Genomic DNA, 18864 nt, shown 5'->3' with positions numbered 1-18864 from the left:
GGCATAGCAAAATATAAAATAAAGACCACATCTCTGGCCAGCTGCTTTTCCTATCCCATATTATGTTCGTCCATCATTGACTTTCGTGGTTTCTTGTAACATCCACGAAATTTGCCCACGTGAAGCAATACACTTCGCATGTTGCGTATGGCAGCGATGTACATTTTGTGAAATTTGAATGCACTTATATGTTTAGCATACAGTCAAAGTGTTGAACATATGCGACACTTTTAGATTTCCAAATCCATAATGCAAAACAGACATAATTACGTAATAAATTAAGGCAATACTTCATACAGATCTTGATGAAGCATATATATTGTTCTTATTATGCCTATGAGGAACCTTACTACACCGAGGAACGATAATATATACTACAAACGAAAAGTATGGGAACACTCTAAAGTTTTATAGTCATGTATCAACTTGAAGATGGTGAGATCATTTACAACATAAGGTAAATGCAACCATTTCTTCGCTTAGTGGGCACTTTAAACAACAGTGAACCAATCGAATCAATATTCGTTGAATTTGAGTGAAATGAAACATTGTCCAAAACTTCGAAAAACATGGGTTCTGAAAACTCGAGCACCATGTGTGATGCCAACGCCCAAACACAACAGCCAACTGTATGTGTAAGACAGACTTCCAATGCAGCATGGTGTTTGTGTGTCTCAGCACCCTTGTTTTTCGTTCTTGTCGTTGACAGTGTTCTATTCAGCAACCCATGTTTGCCATAAAAGGCGACTATGCTTGTCGTAAAAGGCGACTATGCTTGTCGTAAAAGGCGATTATGCTTGTCGTAAAAGGCGACTATGCTTGTCGTAAAATGCGACTAACGGGATCGGGTGGTCAGGCTCACTGACTTGGTTGACACATGTCATCGGTTGCCAATTAGGCAGATCGATGCTCATGTTGTTGATCACTGGGTTGTCTGGTCCAGACTCGATTATTTTCAGACCGCCGGCATATAGCTGGAATATTGCTGCATCATCGGCCTTTGTGTTACCTGCTATGCCGACATGACCTGGCAACCAGCATAGGACGATGTCACACTGGCCAGTAGAAACATCGTTATAAAGTTCTAAAATATTTAGTACAGAGTAGCTCGAAGTAACATTCTGAAGTGCTTGAAGGCAAGATAATGACTATGAAAAACGGTGAAGTTTTTTGAGTGTTCTGGTGTTTAGTATAGGTCAAAGCTGTGAAGATAGCTTTGGCTTCAGCAGTGAAGATGGAACTGTTGTCTGGGATTCTGGAGGAGACAGTAATTGATCCAATGATAGTAGCACTGGCAACATGGCCATCATCTTTGGGTCCGTCTGTGAGAGTGAATCTACAGGTTTTACACTTGGAACGTAGCTGATTGTATTCCTGTTGGAACACCAAAAGGTTTGTTTCTGACTTTTTGAGTTTGGTGAGGGTAAGGTCGATCTGTGGCTTTACCATCTGCCAGGTAAGGTAAGGTGAGGTGCTATGAGATCAACATAAATTTTGGATGCAGATATGTGGTTTGGAACTCCGATTCCATGTGATGGAACCAGGCTTGGCACTTTAGAGAAGAGATTATCATATAGAGTGCTGAAAACACAATTTAGTGTTATACTGTGGTGCAAGTTTAATGTGGCGTTGTTCAAGGGAGGGTTCATTGGCCTCCTCCCATAGACTGTCTCCCAGAGAGGTCCAAAAGGCTCCAAGACAGAGCCTAAGGCCTTGATGGTGGACAGAATCTAAGTTTTTAGATTGCTCTTGCAGGCTCCACCATAGACAATGGAGCCATAATCCACTTTAGAACGAAACAGTGATCTGCACAGGTGAAAGAGGGTACTTTTATCCCCTCCCGTACTCTGTATTTAAAACCACTGTTAGTAAGTCGATGGCCTTTAAACACTTCGTTTTCAAATATTTTATGTGTGGCAAGAATGTCAAGTGAGGGTCGAATATGATTCCCAGGAATTTGGCTTCTTCTACAACGTTCATAGGTTGACAGACAGGTCGGGATCCTTGTGTGGTTTGATTTACAGCAAAAGTGAATTCAGTTTGTTTTGGTTTTCGAAAACTTAAAGCCATTATCATTGGCCCAGTTTTGGATTTTATTAAGAGCTGAGTTGTGGGTGACTTTCTGTTGCATGCATATTCTCACCACGGCATGAAATATTGAAGTCATCTACGAAAAGGACCCCATCAACACAACTATTTAAAACTTTAGTGAGGCTGTTAATTTTGGTGCTGAAAAGGGTAGCAGACAGGATGCTGTCTTGAGGGACGCCCTGGTCTTCTTGGTAATAGTCAGACAATGTGGAAGCCATCCGTACTTGAAATTTTCAGCTGTTTAAACACTGGGATATGAATTTCGGTAATCTGCCCCTCAATCCTAAATTCATGTAGATATTTTCAGATACCATGTTTCCACGTTGTAACATATGCTTTCTCTAAGTCAAAAAAGATAGATATAGCATGTTGTTTGTTGACAATGGAATATTTATGAATCATTCCAGACTCACTAGATGGTCAATGGTACTTTGGTTCTTTCAGAAACTACATTTGGGGTCAATGAGAAGATTATTGGTCTACAAGTACCACAGAATAATCGATTGTTGACCATGCATTCCATGGTTTTACAAACACAGCCAGTAAGTGATATAGGACGGTAGTTTGAGGGATCAGTATGATCATGGCCAGGTTTTGGTAAAAAGAAATGTTAGTTTCCAAGCTTGTATCAAGGAGGTGCTTTAGAAGCTGATAATGAATATCAGTAATTCATGGAGCGAAAATGTATCATTGTAATCATTGCCATTATCAGAGTACAAAATTGACTGATTTCTTTTCTTGTTGGGTTTGGTATTTCTGGAACCGAGGGATACAGTTTGATGTGGAGAGGTGATTTGCCAAAGGTTTGCCAAATGTGTTTGCAATTTCAACTTTATTGGTGAAAAGGGAGTCACCATGTTTGAGGTGGAGAACATTAGCTTTGAATCCTTTGCCTTTAATCTTTTGTATCATGTTTCACACTTTGGACATGGATGTGCGGGAGCTGATGAATGTGCGGGAGGTGATATGGGCACATATTTCCTCCATGACCTGCGTTTAGTTTGCTTAAAGGTAAGTCTGGCCCTGGCCCTTGTCATTGTAACAGCATTTGGATGCTGTCGGATATATTTTTCTGCCTTCTTCCTATTTTTTCTGGCTTGTTTGCAGTTTGTATCAAACCATGGTTTGTGTATGTGTAGGTTTGCAGAGGACTTTTGTCTCCGATGGCATTCAGGACGTCTGGAAATAGTTCCATGGGATAGGGAACATTCCTGAAATTGTCAGGTTTAGGGTTTTCAGAATATAGGGTTTGGAACAATGGCAAATTTGCCATAGTAAAATTCCACCTTGCTGAAGGTGGATCATCCACGGGATTGATAGGAGTAAGAATTGTTGGGAAGTGGGTGCTTCCACTAGGGTCACCATGGACCGACCATTCAAACTCGTTTAGTAGAATAGAATTTCTAAGTGATAGATCAAAAACGAGTAAGTTCCAGTGGCAGGATGAAGCATCGTTGGTGATGCAAAAATCATTATATGGAGAGAAAATCTTCTAGGACCTTTCCCTTGTTGTTTGTATCAGTACTTCCCCTTAGGGGTTATGATCGTTCATGTTGCCCATGATTATACAGGGCTTCGGGAGTTGATTGTACAAGTTCTGAAGATCTGATAGGCGGACAGTTGAGGATGGAGGAAGATAGAGTGAACATAGTGTAAACCCCATGTTCAGAGTCACTGCAACAGTTTTTAGGTTGGTGTTTAGTGAAACAGGGCTGTCGGGGATGTCCTGCCTGACCAGGATATGAGTGCCTCCTGTCGCTTCAACACCAGGAGGGTAAAAGGAGTGGTAGAAACTGTACCAACGGATGTCAAATTAATCAGTTTTTCTTAGATAGGTTTCTTGGAGACAAAACGCAAATGGTTTAAAATCTTGGACCAATAACGTTAACAATTCAAGTCCTGTGTAAGTCCACTGAATCATGTTTCATGGATTCGTGGTGTTTCCACTGTCACAGGACCGTGAGGAAGCGTTTGACAAACTCCTAATCCAGAGGTGCAAAGGAGTTATGACCTTGACGGGGATCCCCAGGGGAGGGGTGGTGTGTGGTAGTTGCTCAAGCTGCCTCAGTTTCTGTAGTTTGTTTTCTTTCCCTCTTAGGTGCGCAGTTTCTGTTTCACACTCTGGTGTTGGCTGTGGTGTTTGAGATTCATTGGTTTTGACTTTTGGTTCTGGAGACAAATCGGTTGAGATGTGACGCATGTCAAATCGGTGTGGCATGAGGTTGTTGCAGTAATAGTAGGAGGATGGGAGACGGCAGAGGAGTATGAGATGATTGAAGGGGTTACAGTTAAACTTGCAACGCTCTTCTTTACTTCATGAAAGGAGACTTCTTTGTGTTTGATCTTTAGGATCTCTGATTTAAGTTGCCACACTGGACTAGACCTTGATGTGGCCATATGCTTACCACCACAGTTTGTGCACTTCACTTCCTTAGTACAATCATTGCCCTCATGCTTGTCACCACAGCGGTAACAAACAGCACTTGGATTCATGTCCAAACCTTTGGCAGTTGTAGCACAGGAGTGGGTTGAGTATGTACTGCTCTACACCTATGTTACTTGAACCAAGTTTAATCGATTCAGGTTTTGATCGTGTGAAGGAAAAGAGGTACGTGTTTGTAGGTTGAACCACATCATCTTTCTTGACCGTGAATCTCTTTACAGCTGTGACACACTGCTTGGTGAGTTGCTGGACAATTTGTTCCTCGGTAATGTCAGACAGGCATCGAGCTCTGTCATGTACGATGCCTCTACACATGTTTAGTGGTTTGTGTGCTGAGACAGCAAACTATTTTAATTTCAGTAGGACGGGTAATTGGCAGAATCCATATGTCTTCATTTTGAACCGGGGTGTTGGGAAGCCATATCATAAGGAATGCGGCGGTCACTCCCTCTCCCCACCCAACATGGAATGTCAGGAAGGACATTATGTTGCAGCGGATCTCTGAGCTGGAAAGACTGAGGATAAGGGGATGTTTTACTCCAGCGAATTTGACATGAGATGCTGCAACTGTCTACCACATGAAAGGTCAGGATGGTTCGGTCTATGACAGTCAACTGGAGACATCAGAGATATCATAGGTCAGCATCACCACATTGGTCCATGAGCCACCACCTTCTGTAAATCGATGTCCACAGCTGATTGGTTTTGACAGGGTATCAGTTTACATTTTGAACACGCAAAACGTATGTTATGTTATACCAAATTTTGTATAAATATTCCATGCACAGCACACGGCATGGCCAGCCGATTGGTAGAATTGGGCCTGCTCTACCACTCGTTTAGGCAAATTTAGGTCTGAAGTGGTGTATTGGATTATTGCTGGTTCCATCATCCACAACCATTAGACTCCCTTCCTCTGCCAACACTTGGATGCAACCCACAGCAGACAGGTTGACCAATTTGGTTGCCTCTTACAACAAAAAATGGGATGCTGTGAACCTATTTGACCGCGGGTCCACACAGGCGAAGAGCCTTTGGCTTTACCCAGCACCCACCACGAGGTGGGTGCTCTTTAAGGGTGCCAGGAGCAAGAATCAGCTTTGTAACGTCATGTAAAGAATAAACAGAAGTTGTAATCCATAAAATTGTCATGTTTTCATGTTGGTCCAGCTTCTAAATGCCTCTCAAAAAGAAGATAAAAGAAGAGTTCTGGGTAGATGACATTTGCGTATCACGCTTTGGAAGAGGTTCTAGTTTTCCCAAGACCGTAGGAAGATATGACAAGTGACTATTGTGGGAAGAGAACGAATATTAGTGTGACTAAGATATCATTTCACAGATATCCCTTTGGAAAATGAACCACGTTTCTTAGTAGCAAGAAATGTATATTTTGTTAGCTTTTTACATATTTAATGATTAGTGGAGTAAAATAATAACATCATTTTCTCACGACCTGGAAACATGTGAAATGGGCACATGAGGTAAAAGTGAAATTATCCTCAACATCTGGTATAATACAAAAGGGATTCGAACTCGAAATGGGTCAGCATTACAGCCTCTTATCCCTACATCCTCTGTATCGCACGCAGGAAGAAAACCTTCAATGGAACTTTTTAAGTTCTAGGACAACAGATACCACATCCGTTTTGGGTGGCATTCAGTATACATGTGCATTATATATGCCACAGTCAAATTTCAGTCATTTGGTCAAACTATTGAAAAGATCAGCGTCCAAGTTACAATTGTACTTAATCACATGCAGTACCTGTGTAATGGGCCAGTGCCCACTTTACCTGAAAAAAAACGCAACTCAACACTCCAGGGTCTAGATTTTCGAAGCTCTCTTGACACTAAGACAGTCTTAAGTGCCATACATTAACATTAACTTCATGTCGAAGATCTAGGCCCCGATGTATTGCTGCTGTATACCTGCTACTTGAGCAGAAAAGTCAGCCATCTTGAAGTTTTAATAAAGCACCTGGTTGACCTAATTAAACACCCCTAATTGTCACCCCTTTGTTCAGGGTAGCTGACCCCATAATGAAGGTCAGCCCCTGATCACAATGATGTAGAACCTGCTGGAACCAGTGACTCATTAATTTCGGGTCCAGATTGACATCAGGTCACGTTCACAGAGTAAGTTTTGCAAGGTGGCTGACCACATTAGGTAAGCTTATAAGGCATTGTCTATAAGAATGACCTCAGGACGTGTCAGGTCATGCTCACAGAGAACATTCTGGAACGTTTAAACCAGTTTAATCTGGTTTTACATAAGACTATAAAAGGTTCATTAAACACCATTTGACATCACACACCATCTGACACTGCCAAATTCACATCGCTTTGTGTGACGATACAATTCTCTTGAAGATATCCAGTCTGTAAAGGTGAGCTGATTTTGCGCGCTACTTGAGAAGTGTGTGTTCAACCACTTCATGGATCAGTAAATGTCCATAGACATTAAGTACAACACTGGGGTTCAAGAACTCATCCTTTTTGAGGTCAGAAGGAGTGCCTTGATGAAATTCAAGATAGAGTTTGAATGTGGTTATACAATGGCTGCCATCGTTTGTAAAGTCATATAATACCTTTGGGATAAGGTTTAATGTTCATCCATTCTAAAAGCTGCTTTACTAAGTAGGTTTTCCCACAGGAGGTTGGCCCTGAGACGATCATGGTAAATGGGTGTAAGAGTCTAAATTCATCACCCATGTTGCTGCTGCGACTGCACTGGTGACTGTGTCTGCTGCTGCTGAGAAGGAGGAGAAGGAGGAGAGGGAGGAAGAGGAGGAGGGGCAAGGAGGAAAAGGAGAAGGAGAGGGAGGAGGGGAGGGAGGAAGAGGAGGAGGAGACAAGGAGGAGAGAAAGGAAGAGGAGGAGAGGGATGAAGAGGAGGATCGGGAGTAAGAGAAGGAGGCAAGGAGGACAGGAGGAAGAGAAGGAGAGGAGTAGGAGAGGGAGAAAGAGGACACAAGGAGGAGAGGGGGAAGAGAAGGAGGAAACGAGGAGGAGAGGGAGGAAGAGGAGGAGAGGAGGTAGAGGAGGAGGAGACAAGAAGGAGAGGGAGGAAGCGGTGGAGACGAAGAGGAGACAAGGAGGAGAGGGAGGAAGAGGAGGAGGAGACAAGGAGTAGAGGGAGGAAGAGGAGGAGGAGAGGGTTGTTGATGTTTCTGTCGTCTGTCTCAGTGTATTGTCTGTCCTTGAAAAAGACTGATAGCACAAGGGAGACATTGTTGACTGCATGGTCTAATGGATGGGAACCTGTCTACTAGCTGCTTTTCTTCATGGAACTCTGGGATAGCATTGTATCGCCTTTAGATCCCCCTTTCTTCTGCATCTGAATAAGAGCCTTGGCCTGTTCGACCACTTGCTGAGTTGGAGTAACAAAAGCCATCTTAGGCTGTTCTAAAGTTTCTGGATTTTGTTTAATTTTCTTCCACTCTGGATCATACAGTTCCAAATACCAAACCACAGATATCATAGCAGATTTTCTCCTCCTCGTATAATGGAATGATAAGGGTCTCCTTTCCTTTCAACTCTGAGTATGTAAAATTGGGTCCATTTTTCAGCATCGGATACATAGAGTTTGTATTGTGGATTATTCATGATGAACACAGGATCGAATTGAGGTGATGTGTCACTGTCACTGATCGACGACTAAATGAAGCGAGATTGCCTTTGTGGCCCTTTATACCTTAACTGACTTTTCATGGCTTGGTATGGCTTCCAGCATCACTAACATTTTGTTTCTTGCCTTGTCATGCATGAATGGCAAACTAAGCCGTAGCAAATGGACAGTGCTCTATTTAACAACCAGGTATTTTGAATAGCCTCATTTCTAAGTGCCTTGACAAACTGTGGTTTCAAAACAAATGCTACGATGGGCATGAAACTGGAGAAAAGTCTCTTCCAAATACTGTATGTCGTCCGCAGAGGGTGAACTAGTCTTTGGAACTAGTCTTATTTCTATCATTTTCCTTCAGTCTTTCATACTGAGTCACGGGAATTTTCCCTTTCATAACCTATTTATAATACCATTGACAGCAAGAATTGTTCTCTGTCCATCTCTAAGATGTCTTTTGGAATCATTAACATGAACCTTAAAACTTCATAATGTTTCAACACGTACCTAGCCATAATTCTCGAAAACAAGCTTTTATTCCTGTCTTGTTTGGGATCTCAATGAGATGAGTATTCGAGTAAACCTCTATATATACACAAACAACTAACACAGACATACTTTCCCATTCATTTAGTTTCCAATATTCACAAATAGACAGTATTTTACATTACGCATGTGAATCCGCATGACTACCCCTGCGAGACATCTCTTTCTGGGGTACTCTTACCAGGGCCAAACAAGACATAACCCCTGGGAAAGTTTTTGAGGACTATTGCATGAAAAAACCATCATCAAGTTGTGGGGTGGATCTTCTTGCCAAATCATGTGCACTGTTTCACCTTTTGTAGCATAAGCAGTACTGTGTTTCGATTGATCATAATCTTGCTCCTTGCTCCCACATTCACATGCATTTTGGCCTTCATTCCGATCACCTTTAGTGGTAAAACGCAATATGTTCACTTGACCTGTGGCACAGACGTCTTCTTCATCACATTTTTCAGGGCAAATCGACGGTCCCACAGTAAATCCCGAAACCAAATATAAAATAATTCAAGTCACATAAATAACAGAAGACTTTTTTGCATGTTCTATTTCAAATCTGTAGACATCTCTAGCCTGACGAGTGAAAAACTGGGCATACATACGAGAAATGAAATAAGACCAATTTGTTTTAGAATGGATGGATTTCTTAAAATAGTTACCTTGCACATGTCAGGTATATCGAAAGGTCTTCTAAATTGGAACTAGAACAGTCGTCATCACAAACGTGGACAATCAATAGCATATGTGAGGCAGTGTCAGAGTGCAACTCCCCTTCTCTTTGTCCCTTCTTTAAGATGTTGATGAAATCCTTTTCTTTGATACTAGTCATATCCATTTTCTGTCTTCGACAGAAACAAATACCAGCACCAGCAGAGCCAAGAGCATCAGATACATACGTTCTCTGTCACAACTGAGATGTAAATAACGTGGGGACTGTTTGAAGGGGACTTATATTGCCTACCTTCTAATTGACGTCATACCTTCTAGAACGTCCTACGTCACCGTGATGAGGAGACCCCAATCTCCCTTTTGATCCAAAATTAGACCATGTGCATTGCAACGAGTTGTTATAATGAGGTGACACAGGTGTGTAATTAGAAAGTAATTTAATTAATTTAAAGTTTCAAGATGGATGACGTTTCTGGTAAAGTAGCAGGTGTACAACAATTTTCACTCAGTAACAATTGTTTTGAAACTGTGTTAATCATGCAGTCAGTTAGTGGACAATGTTATGGGTGTTTTTGTTATTCCTAATATTATCTAACAAATGTCACAAGGTCTAAACATAGAATCACGTTTCATATCTCAGAACATGATATCTACTGATCCTGGCCTACATACTAGTATATCCTGACACGAACAGATCAGATTTCTTTCACAAATAAAATATGCATCTCCTTTATCAAATGAGACCTGCGTAGTTTAAATGCACCAGATGACTTTTGTTCAGTTTAGTATGTTGTTTAATGTTGCTCTCTGCAATATTCCAGCTACTTGGCGGCGACCTGTAAATAGTCACAAAAACCCAGTGATCAACAGTGTGAGCATCGACCTGTGTACCTGGGATACGACTGCATGTGTTCACCAAGTCAGTGAGTCTGTCTACCCGATCCCACTAGTCGCCTTTTACGACTTCATGGGTTGTACTTTATAAATGGTTGCTCTATCAGTACGTTAAAGTGTAGCAGTACCCGATGTAAACAAATAAGGGAACGCATGACGTACAAGTGTTCCTGTATTGTTTTCCAGGTTTCTTCACATGCACCGTAGGCATGCACTGAAATACAGCGAATGGGACGCTGTCTAGTCACACCCACCCTCCAGAGAATATGATGACTCCCCAACACTGCAGCCATCTGCATTACCCAGAGTGTCCCGATGGAGAACCCAGGCACTGATCTGTGTCAAGAGAGGTACCAAACCAAAGGCGCCGAGAAAATGGGGAGCCTGATGACAGAGTACTTGGGATCAGCCTACGAAATAATCGCCGGCCCAGAGGCTCCGTGCTGGTAGTTATTGTACTGGTCTGGCAGTTACAAAGATTTGCAGGTCCTTGTGGCCTTCAGTTAAGTATCTGTCTTTTTTCTAACTGGGATCTTTCGTTATTTTTTCTTTATTAACGTTAGGGAATCATTCATGGTCCTTAATGTTACAACAACTTCAGTTTCACTTCCTGGTACTTGTCTTTCACCAGTCTTTCACAAATGAAAACGTCTCTCTGCGCCATAGGATTCGCTATTTGATTTTGTAGAAACGGTGTGAAATTGTGAACAGTGTAGTTTTCATTGGTTTAACTTCAACAAAATGGACCTGCGACTTCATTCAGGGCCTGTAGAATTTAAAGCCTGCAGCCCCAAATGGCCAAATGGCAAATTAAAGTACTGCTTGGGATGCAAGCGGGACATTTCAAAGGCGAGGTCCGCATATTTAACATGCATTTCCCGAATCTTGCCAATTATGGAGCTGTCAAAAGGGACAGAAAATTCAGTGATATAAATTCATTGGCTTTATCAAAAGGGACAAGACCAGGTTTGTTGTCTCGAATTCTCCTCAGGCTGTAAATGAAAGCATCATTTTCCATGACGCCCTCGACATGTTCAGGGTGGAACCATGGATGGGCCTCAGAGTCAAGGCCACAGACAGCGAGCCATGCCATCTTGTCTTTTAACATAGGCTGTTTGTCCCAAGGAAGGGCATCGACTATGAAAGTGTTGGACAGTCTCTGTAAATTCACTACACAGTCGACATTTCAAATTAATATTACGACTTTGATTAAAATTCACATTCTGGCGAGTGGGGAGTGACTGGTCCTGAGCAGTAACAGGGAAACCCTCAGCTTCACATCTGAGACAAGCCGACTTTATCCAGGCGAAGCAATCAGCTGGATTGCTATTCTGTTCCACAAACTGCATGCACACACGATGCAATGATTTCTCAGAAGGCTCCTCAACAAATGACAGACTCTGGGCAGACTTGGTGAAAAAGTTCTCCTGGTTTACTAACATCGCTGTACCGTCAAGCAGTACATCGCCACCAACAAGTCAACCTCAAATTTCAGATTGGTTAAAATTTCAATAGCTGTGGAATTCCTTGCTTTCATCATTAATCTTGACATGCATCGCCAGATGATCATCCGAGAAATATGTGCAAATGTATACAATAAAATTCTACCATGAAGAGCCTCCACATTAATGAAACCCCGGTCTCCAGAATTGATTGGCATATATAAAGGATTAAGAGGGGAACGAGGGTGGCGGGCTCTATTATCAGACATGATACTTCTGGTCACATGGTCAAGACTCTGGGTATCTTGTTTTGTCCAATCAACCACTCCAAACGAATAGGAGAGGACTGGCACAGCAAAAGTATTGGTGGCTTTGACCTTGTTTCGAGCATTTATCTCTGAGCTCGAGATATTCTTTAAGCAAGATATATATTCGAGGCGAAGTTATGCTTAAATCTGGGCATTCTAGAGTTGGGTAGAACTTGCATTCCAAGATAGGTGTAGGCCTGACCTTCTACAAGATGCTCAATAACTCCTCCCCATAGTAACTTGACTGATCCATCATGTCGAGTCAAAATACCATGCCAATATCATTAGAAAAGGACTCGACAAGGAGAACCTTTTCTTTCAAAATGGTATCTCCTTTGGCAAGGAGCTAGATGTCATCAATGCAAATGAGATCAGTAAGCGGTGTTGGGGATCTGTGCTGAGGGGGTCCGGCTGGTAACAATCCTCCCTATTGAGCAGAAAACTCAAAGGATTCAAGTTTAAAGACAGACAAAAAAGCAAAGGACTGAATGAACCCCCCTGAAATATTCCCCTTCTGATTGGAATAGATTCCGAAATCTGTCCTTGCGAGTACACTTCAAGTTGAGTCGACCAGCCATTCATTAAAGACTTGAGTAAATCAGGTAGTCGCTCATCGAGGTCAGTACAGTGAAGAGACTTCAGAATCCATGCACGAAGGAAAGAGTCGTGTGCTGTTATTATCATTAACTGCGTCTGTGAATACCAGAGAGACCAGTTATTGGTGTCATGAGCATATCTTCGCAATGAGATACGATGAATGTCTCAACCAAGTCAAATGAACCTGCAAACCCGATCCCGTTAGTCGCCTTGTACAAGCATCGGTGACTGCAGACCAATTTTAATCTTGATCTTTACTCGGTAGCTGAGTCAGTTGTCACGTGCCTGTTGTGACTGTCAAGGAGAGGGAGTGCTGACATTGTCCACTTTGTTGAGAACTTCGTGAGAGGAATTCGGTGAAAATCTCATCGATGTGCATGTACCATGGTTCCTATCAAGACTCAGAAATCCAAATATGGCACATCTATTTTTGAACAGACCACTGGTGCCTAGGTCTCAGACGTTCAAGGCAACCATTCAATAAAACATCAAGCATGATGCCTGTCACAACTGGTTGGGTCCATTATTGTGAAGGGGTGCACCCATGCCACTTTATTGTCAACAGCCGAGACAAGGTCGCTGTTCGCTGCTAAACATTTAATATTCCACCTGCTGCTTGTGTCAATTGACCTACCGGGTTATGCATATTTAGAGTAGCTCAGGTCAGGCTGAACACGCTGTAGATTAGAATCTTCCAGTCACATAAGTAGACGTTTTGTACAAACGACAGTCATTTGTAGCATCATGAAGACAACGATCAGTATTCTTTTGTTGTTCGCCGGTAAGTGCCTACAACTCTTATGGGGTGTGTTGGTGTTAACATAAGTATTTTAAAATTGGTAGATGTATATCTATAGATGTATAGGTATATAAGCGGGCATGAGAAGATAATTTTCTAAAATCGGGAGATTTTTAATGTATTTGTAATAAAAACCTAAAGGGCTGTTTTCTATTTGAGCTTTCAAACTTTGACAAAATTGATCTTTGAGGATTGAATCCACCTGAGAAGTTAACCATTAGCAGGAAGCATCTACGGGGTTATAAAATATATTAGATAGACCACATTTATCAAGTACACCTTTTACATATTAGGTCCAAATATCATATTCGTTTTCTCTAGCGTCTTGGATCAGTGCATAATTATAAATTGATATAATTTTGCTAGTTTGGGTTTAGGTGAGGTATGAGGTATATGTGTGGGGTGGGGGTGGGGGGTGGGGGGTGTGTTGGGCGAGGGGGATATGTTGGTGTTAACATCAGTCAGCATACATTTGATATATTTATGTGCATATGGAAAAATCTGTAGACAAGTGCTGATTTTAGCGGCTGAAGCCAATTGTTGCATGTAGTGTTGAGAATACATTTTGAATGCTAGAATGCTTGAATGCTAGCTTCTGATTACTTTATATATAATCATAATTTGAACACATGACAGTTATGTGGATCAGTAACAACAGAAGTCTGACAGTGTATTCTTTGAGTAAACTGTATTGCTGTCGGTACATTATAAAGTCTTCATCTTCCGAGCAGCACATCGCCCAATGACAATATAATGTTTGTTTAGTGGCATGTCAGTGAGTGAGTGACTCAGTTTAGTTTTACGCCACAGCAATATCCCAGCTATATGGCTGCGGTCTGTAAATACTCGATACATTCCAGTGATCAATAACATGAGAATCGATCTGCGCAATTGGGAACCGATGACCTGTGTCAACCAAGTCATCGAGCCTGACCACCCAGTCCCGTTAGTCGCCTCTTACGACAAATCTAGTCGCTTTTTTTTTTTTTTTCGCAAACATAGGTTGCTGAAGGCCCGTTCTACCCCGGGACCTTCACGGGTCTTAGTGGCATGTCGCTGTGGACATGGATAAGTGCAAATGATAACATACGAACATCACCTATGGCATCCTCGGTATCTCCAGGAAATACGTTCCGATATATCTCCAGGAAGTACGTTCCGATATATCTCCAGGAAATACGTTCCGATATATCTCCAGTATGCCCTGGATGCATCTACGGCTAAGCCCGATATTTTTACAATCTTTTGCTGGGTCCGCTTTCTCACAGTGGCTAGTCAGCCATACTACCGTTACAACCTAGCTTTGATGCTGAAGTCACGGGCATAGTGGTAAATTGCCGAGACAAATAAGTACAGGCAAATGGCTAAAGTGCCTAATGAGAGGTAGGCTACTGACTGGTACAGATGTTGTACTGAAAAAGAAGAACCATACACAGGGTAGATATCGTACCCAATCATTCAGCTACATTGGGGTTCAAAATACATTGTTTCGGCTTCTCCGTTAAGACACGCCAGCTATGTGTCTGAGGCAGCATATCACAAGGTATTTTATCTCAGAAAGAAAATATGCAAAAACTGTGTCAAATTCCTAACCCCCAACGATTGTCGACCCTGAGATAATGGTAAATGACGCAGTTGAATGTACTTGACACGATTGCTGGGGAGGTGTGGTACCCTAATGGTTAAAGCATTCGCTATTTACGCCGATGACCTGGGTTCGACTCCATATACGGGTCCTATGCCTGAAACCCATTACTGGTGTTCTCTTCCGTAAATCGATGGAATATTGCTGGACGATTATTTACAGGTTGCTAGGGTGTAGATGTAAAACCGCGGCAACAACGATCCAGGCATTCTTTCATTATAACATATTTTTGTTTGCTAATATGTCTGGTAATATATAGAGAAACTAAAAAACAGTTAAGATAGTTTCATTTACACGTTGCGACTGAAATCTATAGTAACTGCTGTTACCCGTAAAGATGGGTTGGAAATGGTCTTCAGCAACCGGGTGGTCGGGCCTCTCTTCGTATTCCAACTTCATAGATCGATGCTGTTGATCACTGGATTGTCTAGTCCGGACTCGACTGGTTGCAGACCGCCGCGATGCAGCCGGAATATTGCAACCGTTACGTTAAACTAAACTCACTGAGTGCAAATCTGGGTTAGAATTGATCTTCAGTAACTCATGCTTGGCGTAAGTGGTGACTACATTATGCCCGTGTTCCAATTGCATATATCAATGCTTGTGCTGTTGATGACTGGTCCAAACTTGATTATTTATTTATTAGTTACAGACCGCCGGCATATATCGCCCTAAAATAGTTCATTGTATTCATCAGTTTGTTTTTCGCATGATTAGAAACATAGTTTACTGTGCGCGTAATGAAAAGGATTTCTTTGTTGTGTAGACCATTTCTGTTTTTTTAACAGCCTCGGCCTGGGCGAACCAGAAGTGTCAAATGCACAATGGCATCAGGATGTATAACGGCAAGCACTGTGCATCCACCACCCGTTATAACGACGGCCACAAGGGCGCGTGTGGGTGTGGACACAATGACACACCTTTCCCATGGAACAACAACCAATATGTGGCAGCAGCTAATCAGAAATTGTTCAGCAAGTCTGGAACGAAGTGGTGCGGTGACAGCTGCGGCAAGTGCGTCAAGCTGACGACAACTGGTGAGTACACGGAGTTTGGGCCGAGAGATGTTTGTGTAGAGGGGCTTGTAAGTTTCGCGAGGCGCTACTTCCGGTACGTCCGGTGGTTCCTGGCGTCCTCTGCGCGATATGCGAGACGGGGTCCAAGCTTACTTCCGGTACCAGATTTCCGGTGACAGGCGTATATTCAGGAACCAAATTGCACGACGTCCTAATAAGACTCATTCTCTTCCCACAGAGATTTCTCCTGTCATATCTTCCTACATAACCTCTGTTCTTATACGGCCATATTTCCCGGTCATCCAGAAATCCCCTTGCGGCAAAAAATCGCAACAGGAATTATCTCCCTTGTTACTATCCAGTCAGAACACGCGTTAAGTAGACTTAGCTCCAATATGGCGGCCCCCATGGAGTTGGTTCATCAAAGTGCGAAGGAAAGATTCGGTAATTCACGTTTAACTGAAAATCAGAAACTGGCAATAGAGAGTGCAGGGATCAACCGCCATGATGTGGATGTAGAAACAAAAACTGGTAGTGGCAAGTTTTCCAGATGCATTCGGAAATCACCGAGATCTTGTGAATGATCACTCTTGAAACAACGTCTCTGATTGCACAACTAAATCTGAACGCCTCCAATCGCGAGTCTTGAACACTCGCACCATGAAAGGGCCGTATTAGAACAGAGGTTACGCAGGAAGATATGACAGGAGTAACATCTGTGGGAAGAGAAAGAATAAGACTTTACTAGACCGGACCAACTGTACCTAGTTTGTCACCGGTCTCCTTGAGACAAAAATATACTCACTTAGTCCATCTATGTACATGATACTTTCACCTATGTTTGGCAGCTTGTCGCTCGTTTATTTTCATTTGGTCTTCTTTGCATTATATTTTCTCAACATATATCATTTCAAATTATCAGTGTAAAATAAAAACAAAGTTCTTCAGTAACCCATGCTTGTTGTAAAAGGCTTCTATCGAAATCGAGGGGTCAGGCTCGATGACCTGGCTGTGACATGTCATCTTTTCCCATATCACACTGTTGATCAGTTTGGTGCAGACTCGACTATTTACTTACCGCCACCATAAAGACGCAATCGATAAAATAAACCCACTCACTCATGAATTGGGATACTCCATGCTGATATTTTATTCTTTAACACAGGCGGTTCCATCCCTGGCGCTGGTACCGGTGCCCGTGCTGGTCAGAGTCACGTGTTTATGATTACCAATGACTGCCCCGACGAGGCCCCCAATTTGGAATGGTGTGCCCAGAAGGGAGGCCCAGGAAGCAAGCAGACCAACACTCACGGTTATGAAGTGCATTTTGACCTGGAGAACTATGGCAATCAAATCAGTAAGCTGGGCTGGGACAACCCGGAAGTTACCTGGGAGTGGTCCAGTTGCCATGGCAGCAATACGCCAACAGAACAGATGTGGCATACCTGTGAATGTTCGAAATAAAATGAAACTACGGATGTCATTCGGTTCTGCTTTTAGGGAAATATGGAATAAAGTTGGTACAACCAAAAGCTGAAAATGTTTTTTGTTACGAACGCTTTTATATCGGTTGAGGGTCTTAGGAATAAAGTGGGCACAGTGATGAAAGTGTTCGCTCGTCATGTCGAAAACCCACTCGAGTACCCACATGGCTACAATGTGTGAAGCCCATTTCTGGTGTCCCCTGACGTGATATGGGTGGAAAATTGCTAAAATCAATCACTCATTAGAAATACAGTGCTGGCATATTTCGATCCTGCTTGACGTGACTGGAGAGTGTGAGTCAGTGCATGGGAGAGGTTTCCACCATCCCTACTACTGAACGGTGTCTGAACATGATGTAGGAGTGAGTGAGTGAGTGAGTGAGTGAGTGAGTGAGTGAGTTGGGATTTACACCTCTTTCAGCAATATTCAAGGAACATCACGACCGGGGACACCAGAAATGGATTTCGCATATTGTTCCCATGTGGGGAATGGAACCCGGGTCTTCATCATGACGAGCGAACGCTTTAATCATTAGGCTACCCCACCGCCTCTCATGACCTCAATGTTTTTCATTCTTTTTATGTTTACATTTCAAGTGAAACCTACGAGCACAGGAATGGGGCTGACAAAACCAGAACTATCAGCGACGCGAACCGGGATTCGAATTCATGACTGTCTGGCTTATGGGGCGCAACGTGGTACTGTCAAATTGCAGCGTATGACAAGAATGGGTCCTCCTTGCTGCCTAAATGCAAAGATATGGTCAGATTAGTGTGTAGATTACAAAAAATGCCTTTCACACAAAGTATTATCATGATACAACAGCCTGGAGGTAAATAAGTTTGGACCAACAAACACCTTGGCGGAATTGTCAGCTAAGATACCATGAGCATCATCGGGTTGTGGGGCGGTGGGGTAGCCACCGTTCCTCACGTCGAGTCCCCACAAGGGTAAGATGTGTGAAGTTGGTGTTCTGGTGTACGCGCCGGGATATTGCCATTCTCTTCCCACATAGGTTGCTCAAGTCACCATTATTGCCAAGAATCGTGGAAAACCAGTCAAATCGCGCACAGTAAAATGCATTTTTAAACTTGAAAATGGAGGAAACGTTGAACTTTGAAACCTCGCAAAACTATACCAAGCGCAATTTAAACATAAGCTAAAGGATGATAAACTTTCAACAATGAAACATATTGGCAAAGGGAATGACCGTATTGCTGTTTTGCCCATGGCATGTAGGATATTCTAAGAGCCATGTTTGCAAATTGCTTGATAATAGTACTAGACTATTTTCATCTCCATGCCCGTTT

At 42.5% G+C, this 18864-nt stretch overlaps 3 protein-coding genes across 3 annotated transcripts in view; all 3 read left to right on the top strand.

The window, feature by feature from the left end:
- Positions 1-17438, top strand: part of LOC137293422 (alpha-actinin, sarcomeric-like) — a 63807-nt gene extending 46369 nt beyond the window's left edge. Inside the window, exon 24 of the transcript XR_010957481.1 lies at positions 17428-17438. The gene's annotated coding sequence lies outside the window, so the exon portion shown is untranslated. The remainder of the gene's footprint in view (positions 1-17427) is intronic.
- On the top strand, positions 1300-7667 carry LOC137295293 (octapeptide-repeat protein T2-like). Its single transcript, XM_067826607.1, has 2 exons — positions 1300-1358; positions 7295-7667. The coding sequence occupies exons 1-2, from the start codon at positions 1300-1302 to the stop codon at positions 7665-7667; spliced, it is 432 nt and encodes a 143-aa protein (XP_067682708.1).
- LOC137293426 (endoglucanase-like) lies at positions 13295-17609 on the top strand. Its single transcript, XM_067823957.1, has 3 exons — positions 13295-13390; positions 15842-16090; positions 17235-17609. Exons 1-3 carry the CDS (start codon positions 13354-13356, stop codon positions 17531-17533), a joined length of 585 nt encoding a protein of 194 aa, XP_067680058.1. The 5' UTR covers positions 13295-13353; the 3' UTR covers positions 17534-17609.
- The last annotated feature ends 1255 nt before the right edge of the window (positions 17610-18864 follow it).

Source organism: Haliotis asinina, chromosome 8, assembly GCF_037392515.1.
Source record: "Haliotis asinina isolate JCU_RB_2024 chromosome 8, JCU_Hal_asi_v2, whole genome shotgun sequence".
In the NCBI taxonomy this organism is placed as follows: domain Eukaryota; kingdom Metazoa; phylum Mollusca; class Gastropoda; order Lepetellida; family Haliotidae; genus Haliotis; species Haliotis asinina.
This window is presented reverse-complemented; position numbering and strand designations above follow the sequence as displayed.